Genomic DNA, 11,959 nt, shown 5'->3' with positions numbered 1-11,959 from the left:
TTTTATTTTATTTAGAAATTTTAGTTTCCAGTTTTATTGTTTTTATGTTTTGAAAAGGTTTTGTTCTTTTTAGTTTCAGTTATTGTTTGAGTGCGGTGGGTGATATATTAGTGAGTGATGTGTGGCAGCGATATTAAGTTTACAGTTACCTAAAATATGTTTCAGCCCAGTTTCAGGTTAACTTTATAATAAAGCCATAAATCCAGACAGCACGCTCCGTCCCTCGACTTCAGCGTTTCAGAGGAATGTAGTCAGTAAATTGTGCTTCATCCAGCATGGTGCAGCGACGTATCACTGAAATATATGTGCTGTGTGGCTGAAGGTAGCACCAACGTAGTGGAACCATGTTTGCTCATTGGTATAAAGTCGTTTTTACGCAGCTTATCTTTGACTTTCCAACTCTGTGCGACCTGCTCAGAGAGGGATTTGCTGGCGTTAATGTAGTTTGCTCACTCTGCAAGAGGTTGGGACAACGTCGCCAGCCTCCGCTTCACTGAAGCTTTCTCTCTTTGTGCGACTCTACCTGGGTAGCATAAACGAATCCCCCTCTGAGTGGGATTCGCTGCGTCTATGAGGAAGGTTACAGGTAGTCAGAACTGTGACAGCAAAACGACATCTTATTGATGAGTAACCACACGTCCCTGCTACATGGTGCCTCGCACTACAGCAGATATACATCAGCAATATGTCAGTGAGCTGTATGGGTCACAATGCCAATCTAATCAGTGGTAATAAGTTTATAACAGGCACTTACATGAAATTTAGTGTTTGTGTTAACTAGAATATTTGTTCAGCCCACTTTCAGTTCAGTTAACTACAATAACGCTCTGTAATACCCAGAAAGTATTAAAGATGTACAAATCCTTCAGTGGTTGGTTTTAATGTTAGCATATCCACTGTGTTACATTAGCAAACTCGCTAGTTAACTTACAGCTAGCTGGCTATGATGGTTGATTCATAGCTGTACTTTCCTGTGGCCTCACAAAGAGAAAGCTCACAGCTCACTCTGCAGATCCTTTTTACCAATCTAACATGAATGATGGAGTTTATCTGAAAATCTGTCCCAAACTGAGTAAAACACTTAAACGAGTCAGTTAAAGTGACGACTGATTGTGTAAACCTTTGATAACACACACCGAAAACATTAGGATTCAAAAATAATTTTTTAAATTATGATTTAAAAATTCAGTTTTCAGATGCAGTCAGAAGCTAAAAAGGTAAAAAAACAAAACATGAAAGTCAAACTGATGACCTTTGAAGTGTCGTACAGACGTTTCCAGCAGGCCGACCATCTGTAAACACGTGGGCTCAGCGCTGGATGCAGGTGAACTCACCTGAAAACACACTGTGTTTTGAAGAACTGCAAACAGTGTCTTTGTTCTCTAAGAACTTAACGTCGTTGGTGTGAGTCAGGATTCTCCGAAGTACAAAACTATTTCCGGCACTCGTCCTACATCTGCAGTTCCAGGAAGAAACTTTGTAGAACTGCGTTAACAGCGGATGTTAAAGTCACGGAGAGTCTGACCTGATGTTATAAACTCAACCACACCACGCTGTTATACGTGTGTTTTCTTTTACCAGCTGGTTATCTGTTATTCTAGCACCTTCAGAATTCACCTAAAGGTGCTTTTTACTGTAAGATAAAGACACCTAATAATACAGCGAAAACCTCAACGGTCAGACGACCACTATATCGCATCATCGGCCCCTCTGGCCAACACCAGTAGGTGGAAGGTGAAATGTCTTGCCCAAGGACACAAGGACCAAGACTGTCCGAGCCGGGGCTCGAACCGGCAACCTTCCGGTTACAAGACGAGCTGCTAACTCTTGAGCCACGATCGCCCCGATCCATTTGACCCTTTCACCATAGTGGTCCCTACAGTCACAGCTGCTGTTTCAGAATCAGAAAGGGTTTTATTGCCAAATGTTGAGCAGGTTTACAACATTAGGAAATTGCTGCGGTGCTTCAGTGCAAACATACTGTTATAAATTAAGCTTAAATAGACATGAAAATTAAAATGAGAATAAGAATTAAAAGTGCTAAGTAGATAGATATATACATGATATATACATGATATATACATGAGTGCAGGTGGTGTTCAGTGCAAACATGTGAACACAGCATAGGGTCATGTGTTAGTGGTGGGAACAGTCATACGGTTATTGTTCATGTGTCCAACAGCAGAGGGGAAGAAACTGTTCTTATAGCGAGAGGTTCTGGTGTTTGCTTGCATTTGTGTCAGTGTTGATGGTATACCTGCACATAAACCACTGCATTGGACACTGATGGGTCACTCCACACTCTGCCACCCACTGGACGTTTATTGTTACTACAGCTGTATGTTGTGTTTCATTGTAATTACTGTTATTTAACTCTTAAGTATTTTTATTCATCTTTTCCTTCCTGAAGATGAATAAAAATAAATAACATCAGGATTCTTAAGTGTTTTTATTCAACTACAGGCAGGAAAAGATGAATAAAAACACTTAAGAATCCTGATTGAGTTTGTCACAATTCATGCATGACAGGGTTAAATGGTCAGAGAGCCACAGTGTTCACAGGAAAACTCTTTCCTTCCAGTGCGGTCTCCCCAAAACCAGCAGATCCAACCTTTATGATCCAGAATCGTCTGAGTGAGATGAGTGTCCTCAAGCCGGCCTTTAAACTTGACCCAGGAGTTTGAGCAGAAACGCTGCGTTTCTTTTTACCTCGCTTCACCGACACATCTGTAACACCTGGAAACCACAGAGCTGTGGACAAACATCTGGGACACTCATGATTTTTAAAGCAGGTGGACACCTGTTGAAACATCATCACCATGGTAACCTTAAAGTGGTGTTACTGATGACGGCTGTCAGCTGTTTCATTCAGTTGGCATCAGCAGGCTTCCACAGATGCCGCTGCCCAGCAGGAATGATTTGCGATCAGTGTCCACGCGTGACTCATGTCACCTTCTTTAAACAGGTTCAGAGTAAATAAAAAGCAGATTTGACACAAATGTTTATTACTTCTTACATCAAAAACATCAGAATATTTATGTTTGTGCTGAAGCTTCACACCAGCGTGCGTGTTAGAAGTAGCTCTGCAGCGGCTCTCCCAGGATGTTCTCCATCTCCTGGATCACCTTCTGGACCTGCAGCTCCACCTCTTCACACTCGTCTGCAAAACAAACGGCAGGTTTGAGCCTACGCCGTTACCTGGCCTCACAGGTGGAGCGAAGCTCCACTGAAACACGAATGTGATATTTTACTGCATTCTGTTTGCATCTTATCATCTCTGATGTCGTATTTTATCTGAACCTTTACTGATATTTCTCCATGATGGTGAAAATACGTTTCATCTGTCATGCTTTTATTCTGAAACATCTGGATCTAGAGGTTTTCTCTTGTCAGAGATGTGCTGCCCTCTTGTGGCCGACAGCTACATTACATCTTAGAGCCAACAGTTAATATGAGCGGTGTCTGTGTGTGCGCCTCACCCTCCATGAGCTCAGCCAGGAAGGGGATGGTCTCCGGCAGCAGCACCATGTAGTTCTCCTTCAGTTTGGACGCCACCTCCATGAGCATCAGCAGAGAGGAGAAACGCACCTGTGGAGGAGGAGGAGGAAGCTGCTGAGTCAATAACTAACACCAACACAGAGTCTAATTTAAAACTCTTTGTATTACCATTAATTAACTCTGCCTGGCTGAGATCAGACAGCGTCAGAGTGAAGCTTGACCGACTTCTCTGCGCCTTCCAGGCGTCGCTCGGGGCTCAGGGGAGCCGGTCAGCTGTGCAGGTGGCCTTACCTTGGTGTCAGAGTGCCTGGTCTTCAGGAGGATCTGATAGTTGAGGGTCTTCCACTGCGAGTCGTCACCCATCGCCACAGCAAACTGCCCGACGCAGGGCACCAGGTGCTGGGTGACGCGCTGCTGGTATCGCTGCTCGCCACCGACTCGATTCTCCAGCTGGACACAAACACAGAAACCATTCAAGTTCAATGTCACCAATGAAACCACCAGTTTTGGAGAAATATTACACCCTCTGAAGTGTCTGCACCTCACCTGGTCTACGAGCGGGCTCAGCAGGGCGTCGCCTCGCTCGCGGCTCAGGAAACGCTGCGAGTCGTACAGGAAGGTCTTGTGGAGGCAGTCGAGGACGTACTGCAGCAGCAGGCAGCTCTTCTCCTCGCCATCGTCCTCGGAGTCGAAGAGCAGCGACTCTGCAAGAAGCAAAAGCACCGTCAAGCTTGGACAGCTGGGAAACAGCTGCTTTAAATATTAACATTTAGATAAATGTAACAATTTACAGTTGAAAATCAATAAAAAGAGAAAAGTTGTGGATGAGGTCAGACCTGTGCTGTTGGTTTGTGTCAGCAGGTCTGCGAATGGTTTCACCAGGTTTCCTGCGAACAGCACGAAGAGTCCTTTGAGGCGGTCGGCGATGCGGTCGGACAGCCGGTAGAAAGTCAGCAGACGATCTTTACGCTCCGATTTGCTCCAGTCGAAGAGCTGCGGGACAGACGCACAGACACACAGTTATCGCCACACGGCGGGAAACTGGGGCGGCGGCTGACTCCTAGGCACGGCGGCGTTACCTTGAAGAAGAGCGGCCTGAATGTGACCTCTGACAGCTTCATCACCATGGCGATCAGGCAGTCGATCACGCAGCCCTCGACCTGCGCCGTCTTCTCCAGATCGCCCTGAAGACAAAAGAGACGCGTGAGAAAGGTAAAGTAATCTAAGTACATCTACTCAATCACCAGCTGAGCGGACCTGGCAATGCTCGGAGCGGAAGTCGAGTGCGGTGAGGAAGAAGGTGGTGAGCTCTGATTGGTGGAAGCTGAGCTGGTCTTTCTCCATGTGAGCGATGTGCTCCTTCAGGATGCTCAGCAGCGCCCCCAGCTGACTCTGCGGGGAAACGACAACAAGACGTTAACAGCTGAAAACCACCGGGAACCTCAGAGCGGGAACCTCAGTGCGGGAACCTCAGAGCGGGAACCTCAGAGCGGGAACCTCAGAGCGGGATTTGACGCCGATGACCGTTTAGCGCTGATTTCTACTTTTAACGTTTTTTCTGGCTTGAAGCACGAAAACATTAAATTACAGGATATTACTGCTGCTGTTTGATTTTAGACATTTAACGAAGCTCAGCGTGAGAATTTGGGATTTTAAGTCCCTGATTCCACATTTCGGTGGATGTTTGATTTGTTCTCGTGGAGCCATTTTAAACGACTGACTCCAATAATCAGAGCAAGTGTCTTTGGATCATTCTGGAAAACTTTAAGCCAAGGCGCACACACAAACTTTGAACTTTACTCCTTCAGTAGAAAACAGTAAACACACCTGAAGCTCGACTCTCACCTTCTTATCGACCACCATAGTGTTGTAGCACCTGCTAATGGTGGGCAGTAGGACCCTGGGGGGCAGTTTGGTGGCAAGGGTGCTCCTCAGGGAGGCGAGACGGATGGAGAGCTGGGCGGAGGAGGAGGAGGACGAAGTCTCCATCAGCCGGGTCAGCCGACACACCTGCAAGAACGAAGAGGAATAACGAATAATAGAATCCCTGTGACACTCGCGTCACACTCCAGGTGAGCTGGGACCAATCAGCACGTCTCCTCAAAGCAGCAGCGACATCGAGCCGTACCATTTCAGATGAAAAAAACGAGGCGCTAGGAAGAGCGCACAGCACGATCCAATCAAAGCACAGCTCCACCGCAATCCTTTATAACCTTTGTTTTGTTTTTCTGATGCAGTGCTCGCGGGGCGGCGTTACCTGTAAGGTGGCGTCGTGCAGGTATGGGCTGATGAAGTGTGGCAGCGTCTCTGTGACCCGCTGCAGGGCAGTGACGGCGCTCAGCAGGTAGATCTCGTTGGTCAGAAGCTCCTTCCTGTTTTGGAGCGCGTGCAGTATGGCTGGCATCAACCTGCGGAAACAAACACGCGTCAGCTGACTGGAGGGCGGCTTCCCCACCTTGTCGTGTGAGGGTGAAGGACGGGCATGACAGACCTGGGTAACTGCGGGATGGCGAGGGCCTTCAGTGTGCTGACCACCTCGGCGATGCAGAGCAGAGCGCTGCCCATCACGTTCTTCTCCTCCTCTGCCGCCGCGACGAGCTCCACGGTTTGCAACAGCACGGGCACGAACGTCTCATGGTGGTCGGACCCAAAACTGCGACAGAGCAGCTTGAGGCTGAAGAGCGCCGTCTGGCGGTTGATGGCCTGCTCCGCTCCGTCCACGACCTTCCTGTGATCTTTGCCCACAATGTTCAGCAGGTCACCGATCAGCTGGAGGAGCACGGTAACCTGAGGGCAGACAGGAAGTTGATGTCATCGTTTCATACCCAAAACACGCTCTGCGGAGAACTCTGACATCACTTCCTGTTACCTGCTGTGCATCCCACTGTGTTCTGTGCTGCAGTTTGTTGTTGAGCAGGTCCATGGCCTTCCTCCTGACCGATGCCAGCTCGTTTCCCATCAGGCCCCTCATCACCGTGATGAAGGTGTCCGTGGGCAGCAGCGCGTTCACCTGAACAAAGGTGAGCAGGTTAGAGCGCCTCTGCAGGGCGGCTTTCACTCCAGCAGCAGGAGAAGAAACTGAGGTTAACGGTGGAGGACCTGCTGTTAATGTTAACGAGAAGAGTTTAAATAAAACTGGATTCAAACCTTGTCCAGTACGTCGTAGGCTTTATTCAGCAGAACTCGCCAGAACTTGGCGGTGGGTTTGTCGGCGTTCTCCTCCACACAGCGAGCGATGCTGTGGATGTAGCGCAGGATGTCCTCCAGCAGCCTGAAACACGAACATGACATCACCTTCAACGCCACCAAACGCTCACATAACAACGTGACATCACAGCATCACTCACCTCTGCTGCAGTGGCTGTAGAGATGCGTCTATGTCATCGTCGTTGTCCGCGACCTGAAACAAAATCAAACGTTTATTGTTGTCGCACTGAGCGCGCTCCTTACCGCCTGACCTTCAGTCGCCCACCTTCCCGATGAAGCTCGCTGAGCCGAGCAGCTGAGCCGCGAATGACACGGAGAGGAACTTGAAGTGTCGCAGCTCTTTGCCGCCGTGAGCATCCACGCTGAAGATCAGCTCCTCCACCTTTTCCTCCTCCTTCTTCGCTCCTCGCCGGGCGGCGGGCCGTTTCACTGGAGCTACACAAGACAAACCCAGAAGTCCATCAGACTACGGAGGGCCAAACACGCCAAAACTCTATATATAGAATTAATGACTATATAGAGTCATTCATTCTAAATATCAAATATTTATTCAATTTGGATTAACTCATGTACTTTATACAAATTAGTTTATTTATGTTTCAATTTAAATTCAATTTCCTAAATTTTAAATGAAAGAAATTCAAATTGTTATTTTTTTTAACCATATTTACTTTTATATACATGTTTTCATAGCCATTGTTCTTTGTGGTAACATTTCTGTTTCCTTTCTTAATAATTTACCTGTTTCTTCAAGTCCAGTATTTTACTTTATTTATAGTTATTCGTTTATATCATCCTCTCTTCTTAAATTTAAAATAAATGTCTAAAATTTGAGTCAGAAATAAAAGCAGCAAATATTTTAATTTACCTTGATGTTCATTATTTTAAACATTGTATTTTTAATCTATTACTTTAATGAAAGACAGATGATTGGCTCCTGGGTGTTTCATCTGTAACAGTAAAAATCTGCCAAATGAAACACTCGGAGCGTATTGTGATAGTAAGGGATTCTCATTAATATTAATTAAAATGTAAATGAAGTAAACTGATAGACGAATCATAACAAAGGAAATAATTCTGAAAGGAGTCAGTTTCACATTTTAAAAATACAATTGTCATCACTTTTTTCTTTCGATTTGGCACTTACAGTCCTCCATACAAAACATGATTATGTTATTGATGATGTAAAACTTTCGTTTTGTTTTACCATCCTCTTTGTCGTCTGGCAGCTGCAGCAGGAAGTTCAGGATGTTGATGAGCGAGGTCAGCTGATCGCTGATGTCAAACTGACAGCACAGAGAAATCCAAAAGTCCACGTCTCGCTCCAGCGCCGCATCCTGCTCACGAAAACACAAAATAAACTACGTTAAACACGCAGAGACACGAAACGACGCGCTAAACTCCGAAGAAACAGAAGCAGGCGATTGTTACCTTCTCGCTGGTGGAGCCGGCGCTCTGTGTGGCGTGCAGCTTGAACAGGAGCAGCATTAGGACCCAGAGGAAACGGGCGGGACCCAGCGTGGTCACCAGCTGAAACAGGATTGGCAGCCGCCGGTGCTCGGGCACGTGGGGGAGCGCGTCAGCAAACACGTGCATGATCTTCGTCACCACAGCCATCACGTGAGAGGCGGAACTTCCATCAGAAAGCTGCTGGGCCTGTTGGAGGAGCGAGGAAGAGTTATTGCCACGCCACTCGTGTATAACGGGCATGTTTGTCGGCTCCGTCGCCGCCTCACCTGGATCAGAGCAGGTATGACCATCTGCACCGTCTTGTCGATGACTCTGAAGCTGTAGGTGTCGTCCAGCCGCATGATGCTGGCGCCCATGAAGGTGAAGATGGGCATGATGTTGTGGAGGACTTTCTCCTGCAGGAGGAACACGAACGCGTTTGTTTTCTTGCTATTAAATAAATGTTGTTTATTTTAATTCCCATATTTATTTATTATTGATTAATTTCTTTCCTTTAATTCTTCTCTTCTAAAACAAACCTGATACTAAACGTACCAAAAATCAAAATTACTGCTTTATTTCTTTTATTTGTATCAGTTGCTGTAACTGCATCACTAACTGCTTCTCGTGTTTCCTTCTTTGGGTTCATTAAATTATAATTAAAAGTAAAAATAAAAAAAATAAGAAACAATAGTCTAATATTTGTTTAAAATGTTGGCTACATTGGTCCTCCATATCCATCAGGACATCAATATTTTTTCGTTTGTTTAAACCAGGCACGCGAAGGGTTAACTGATGGCACGACGTAGCGGGACTGGCCATCGGACATACCGGGCGTGATTTTTCGCTTTTATGGGCCGATGATTTTTTTTTTTGCAACGGTATTAAAGGTGGTGGATTGTCCAGATGCAGGTCGATGTGTAAAAATAACTCAGCTGTTTGCTGGTGGCTGTGGCGGAGCTTCCACAGAGGCCAGCAGGTGGATGAAGGGAGGGGAGGCAGGAGGAGCAGAGACCCGAGGCAGTGAACTGAACTCCAGGTAAGAAGTTATGAGCTGCAGTCTATCTGGGTCAGATATGAACCAAGTTTAGTTTATTTTCGTTGTGCTGACTTTTTACAGTCAGTTACAATAACTCGTACTGCTACTAGCTAGCATGACGGAGTTTCTATACAGCTGGGTGGTGCTATGATGTTACTGATAGTGAGCTTTATTTTATTCATAAGGTTAGTTAGTAGCTGCCAACCGTGCCTCTTCTCCTCTCATCCTCCCCCCTCTCTCTCCTGTTGCTACTTCAATCATGAAACTGATCAGTGATCAGCTGATCGTCTCTCTTGTTTATTTATCGTCCACTTTGCGCCAGAAAGAAGAAACCAGCGGATGTCGCGCTAAACAACAGCAGCACGTTTAAGCTTGATCAGCTGTTGTTAGAATTTATTTCATATTAATTTCTAGTATCAGCTGATGTTTGCTGGAGCCACAGCTGTAAAGCTGCTGGTCATGATGGTTTGGATATGTGGTGAGAGGGAAACATGAAGATGAAACCAGGAGATGTCCTTACTGGATCATCAGAGCTGTGATGGAGAAACAGGTTGACCTTTTAGGTGACATGGATGAGTTGAAGTTATGAACTGTTTCTGAGAGACAAATAACACCAGGATCCTTTTCTAAGCAGCTGACAGCTGGTAACTGTGCAGGGGCGGGTCTAGCAAAGTGTTGCCAGGGGGGCAGGTAGGGCATTAACAGGGAGAGGGGAACCCACAGCTGTGCGTGTTCATGGAGCTGCATGTTCACCTGCTGGACGTCACTACCTGACAAGTTTAACTCTTCAGGACATTGCAGAGGCCTTACTGACAGTGTTTGGCTCCACATGTCTGTGTGAGCAGGTTTTCTCCCACATGAGTCCTCAGGCAGCCTCTGAATGCTGGACACTGGGAGCCCAGAGATCACAGTAACATGTGTGTCTCTGTGTTAACAAACATGCCATACTGGCCCCGTTTATTTTTCCTATCATTGTTGTGAGGAGACCATAAATAGCATTTGCATTTGCTGTTGTGGATAAAAAGTCTTTTTTGTTTCAAACTATCTGATAACTATTCGCTGACAGCTGCAAACATCTGTGAACAAATATGATCCTATAACGTGTGTAACTGTTCATATAGAGCGTTATTACATTTAATGCTAATGCATCATACGGCACACTGGCTTCTGAGGAACGTTTAGATGCACTCATCATCAGACAGGTTGCCCCTGATTTAAACAAACACTTCTGCCGCCATGATGTCATCACAGACGTGCAGAGGAGCTTCAGTCTCAGGGGGCGGGACTTAGACCGCTCTTTGTATCAGTGACATAAAACTCTCAGCTGCAAACAGAGACGGAGGAGGAAGAGCGAAGGTGGTAGTGGACAGACAGAAGAGGAGGTGGAGCTCTCACGGGGAAGATGGCGGCGGCGGTGCCCAGCAGCAGCAGGGCGTGGTGGTGAGTCTGCGGCACGTCGGACGTTCGGATGCACTGAACCACGAGCTCCACGCTGAACTTGTCTTCATCCAGGACGTCTGCACAGAGCGAGGAGAGCGCAGTGAGGCAACAAACACACACACACACACACCTTCATCATCCTCCTCTGACACCCACCTGCAGCCACAGCTCCTCCACCTGCAGCCACAGCTCCTCCACCTGCAGCCAGTTTGTGGCAGATGTTGAGCAGGCAGCTGAGCAGCAGCTGCTTGGTGTACTCCGTGTTGGCGTTCTCATCGGAGCACGGCTCCATGCTCCTGACGACAGACGGAGTTATTATTACTCAAGTGTTTGTTTTTCTTTTGTTACTTCAGTTGCATTTCCATGTTTGAAATAAAATTCTATCGATCGATTTTTCATCTTTTTGTTACTCCTGTCTTAAATAAACAAACAGAAGAAGAAAAAACTCCACTTTCAGATTGGACCTCTCTGCAGCCCGGAGTCAAAATCCTGCTTCCACTTCCACACGACTCCAAACACGGATCAAATCCACACGAAGTCCTAATGAGGACTTTACTACAGCCTTCATTCTTCTTTCAGTTTAGATGAAATGACAAAACATGAGAAACTGTAGGATGTGGCGTTTCCTGTCATGTTACCTGGCGAGCAGCGAGAACAGAACCGGCACCAACACCTGGGCTCTCTTCACTTTCTTCTTGTGCTGCAGCAGCTCCAGGATCAGAGTGACTCTCCGCCACGACACAGCGCCCCCCTCTGGAGCCGCACCGCTGCTCTCCTGAGGTTTCCTGAACACACGCAGCGGTTCACACCGATCACTCATCGTGGACGCGCCACGCTTTCAGGCTGAGGCTGCTTCTGGAAAATTGTGGCTCAACTAAAAGCTGAAATGTTCTAGATTGTCGGGATTCGTCCTGAAACTATCAGAAGGAAATCAGACCTGTTACAGGGTGTAAGTGCAGATCGGGGCCCGCAGGCTGCACGGGCGGTAAACAGCTGACGTCAGCCGGTTTAACTCATTTCTATCAACTTCAGTTCAATAATTACATGATTAAAATGGAAGGACGAGAAACGAGACAACAGCGCCACCATCAGAGTCAACCCTGAACTACAACATTGTTTTCAAGCAGATCGTCATCAAAATCAGTAAATAAGCACAGGAGCAAATCTTCGTGTCGCGTTGCACAGAATGATCCGCCTACAACTATTAATTTGATTCGTTGTTTTCAGCTGCAGAAATCCGTGTTTGTCTGAAGGGAAACTGGTCCGATCACGTGACCTCAGGAACGCTTCAGGGCGCAAATACCTCTGCGACAGTCGGCTCCGCCG

General features: G+C 46.7%; 1 protein-coding gene across 2 annotated transcripts in view; it reads right to left on the bottom strand.

The window, feature by feature from the left end:
- Positions 1-2,988: 2,988 nt before the first annotated feature.
- The window catches only part of heatr1 (HEAT repeat containing 1), an 18,168-nt gene continuing 9,197 nt past the window's right edge, over positions 2,989-11,959 (bottom strand). The window contains exons 26-46 of one of the 2 annotated variants that reach the window (XM_085417286.1): positions 11,937-11,959; positions 11,272-11,418; positions 10,790-10,929; positions 10,589-10,710; positions 8,442-8,570; positions 8,137-8,361; positions 7,913-8,042; positions 6,971-7,140; positions 6,846-6,898; positions 6,646-6,769; positions 6,368-6,508; positions 5,990-6,285; positions 5,756-5,906; positions 5,344-5,508; positions 4,756-4,890; positions 4,578-4,682; positions 4,335-4,491; positions 4,045-4,202; positions 3,790-3,948; positions 3,480-3,588; positions 2,989-3,160 (exon numbers count right to left, since the gene is read on the bottom strand). The exon at positions 11,937-11,959 is cut by the window's right edge and continues 81 nt beyond it. In XM_085417286.1, the coding sequence (XP_085273412.1) occupies positions 3,072-3,160; positions 3,480-3,588; positions 3,790-3,948; positions 4,045-4,202; positions 4,335-4,491; positions 4,578-4,682; positions 4,756-4,890; positions 5,344-5,508; positions 5,756-5,906; positions 5,990-6,285; positions 6,368-6,508; positions 6,646-6,769; positions 6,846-6,898; positions 6,971-7,140; positions 7,913-8,042; positions 8,137-8,361; positions 8,442-8,570; positions 10,589-10,710; positions 10,790-10,929; positions 11,272-11,418; positions 11,937-11,959 (2,928 nt within the window). In that variant the 3' untranslated portion in view covers positions 2,989-3,071. The remainder of the gene's footprint in view (positions 3,161-3,479; positions 3,589-3,789; positions 3,949-4,044; positions 4,203-4,334; positions 4,492-4,577; positions 4,683-4,755; positions 4,891-5,343; positions 5,509-5,755; positions 5,907-5,989; positions 6,286-6,367; positions 6,509-6,645; positions 6,770-6,845; positions 6,899-6,970; positions 7,141-7,912; positions 8,043-8,136; positions 8,362-8,441; positions 8,571-10,588; positions 10,711-10,789; positions 10,930-11,271; positions 11,419-11,936) is intronic. The other variant, XM_085417288.1, reaches the window with a different exon arrangement.

Source organism: Rhamphochromis longiceps, linkage group LG8 (assembly GCF_057381845.1).
Source record: "Rhamphochromis longiceps isolate RC_006_pf linkage group LG8, R_longiceps_female_GT1.1, whole genome shotgun sequence".
Classification (NCBI taxonomy): Eukaryota; Metazoa; Chordata; class Actinopteri; order Cichliformes; family Cichlidae; genus Rhamphochromis; species Rhamphochromis longiceps.
The sequence above is the reverse complement of the archived record's forward strand: the minus strand, read 5'-3'. Positions and strand labels throughout refer to the sequence as shown.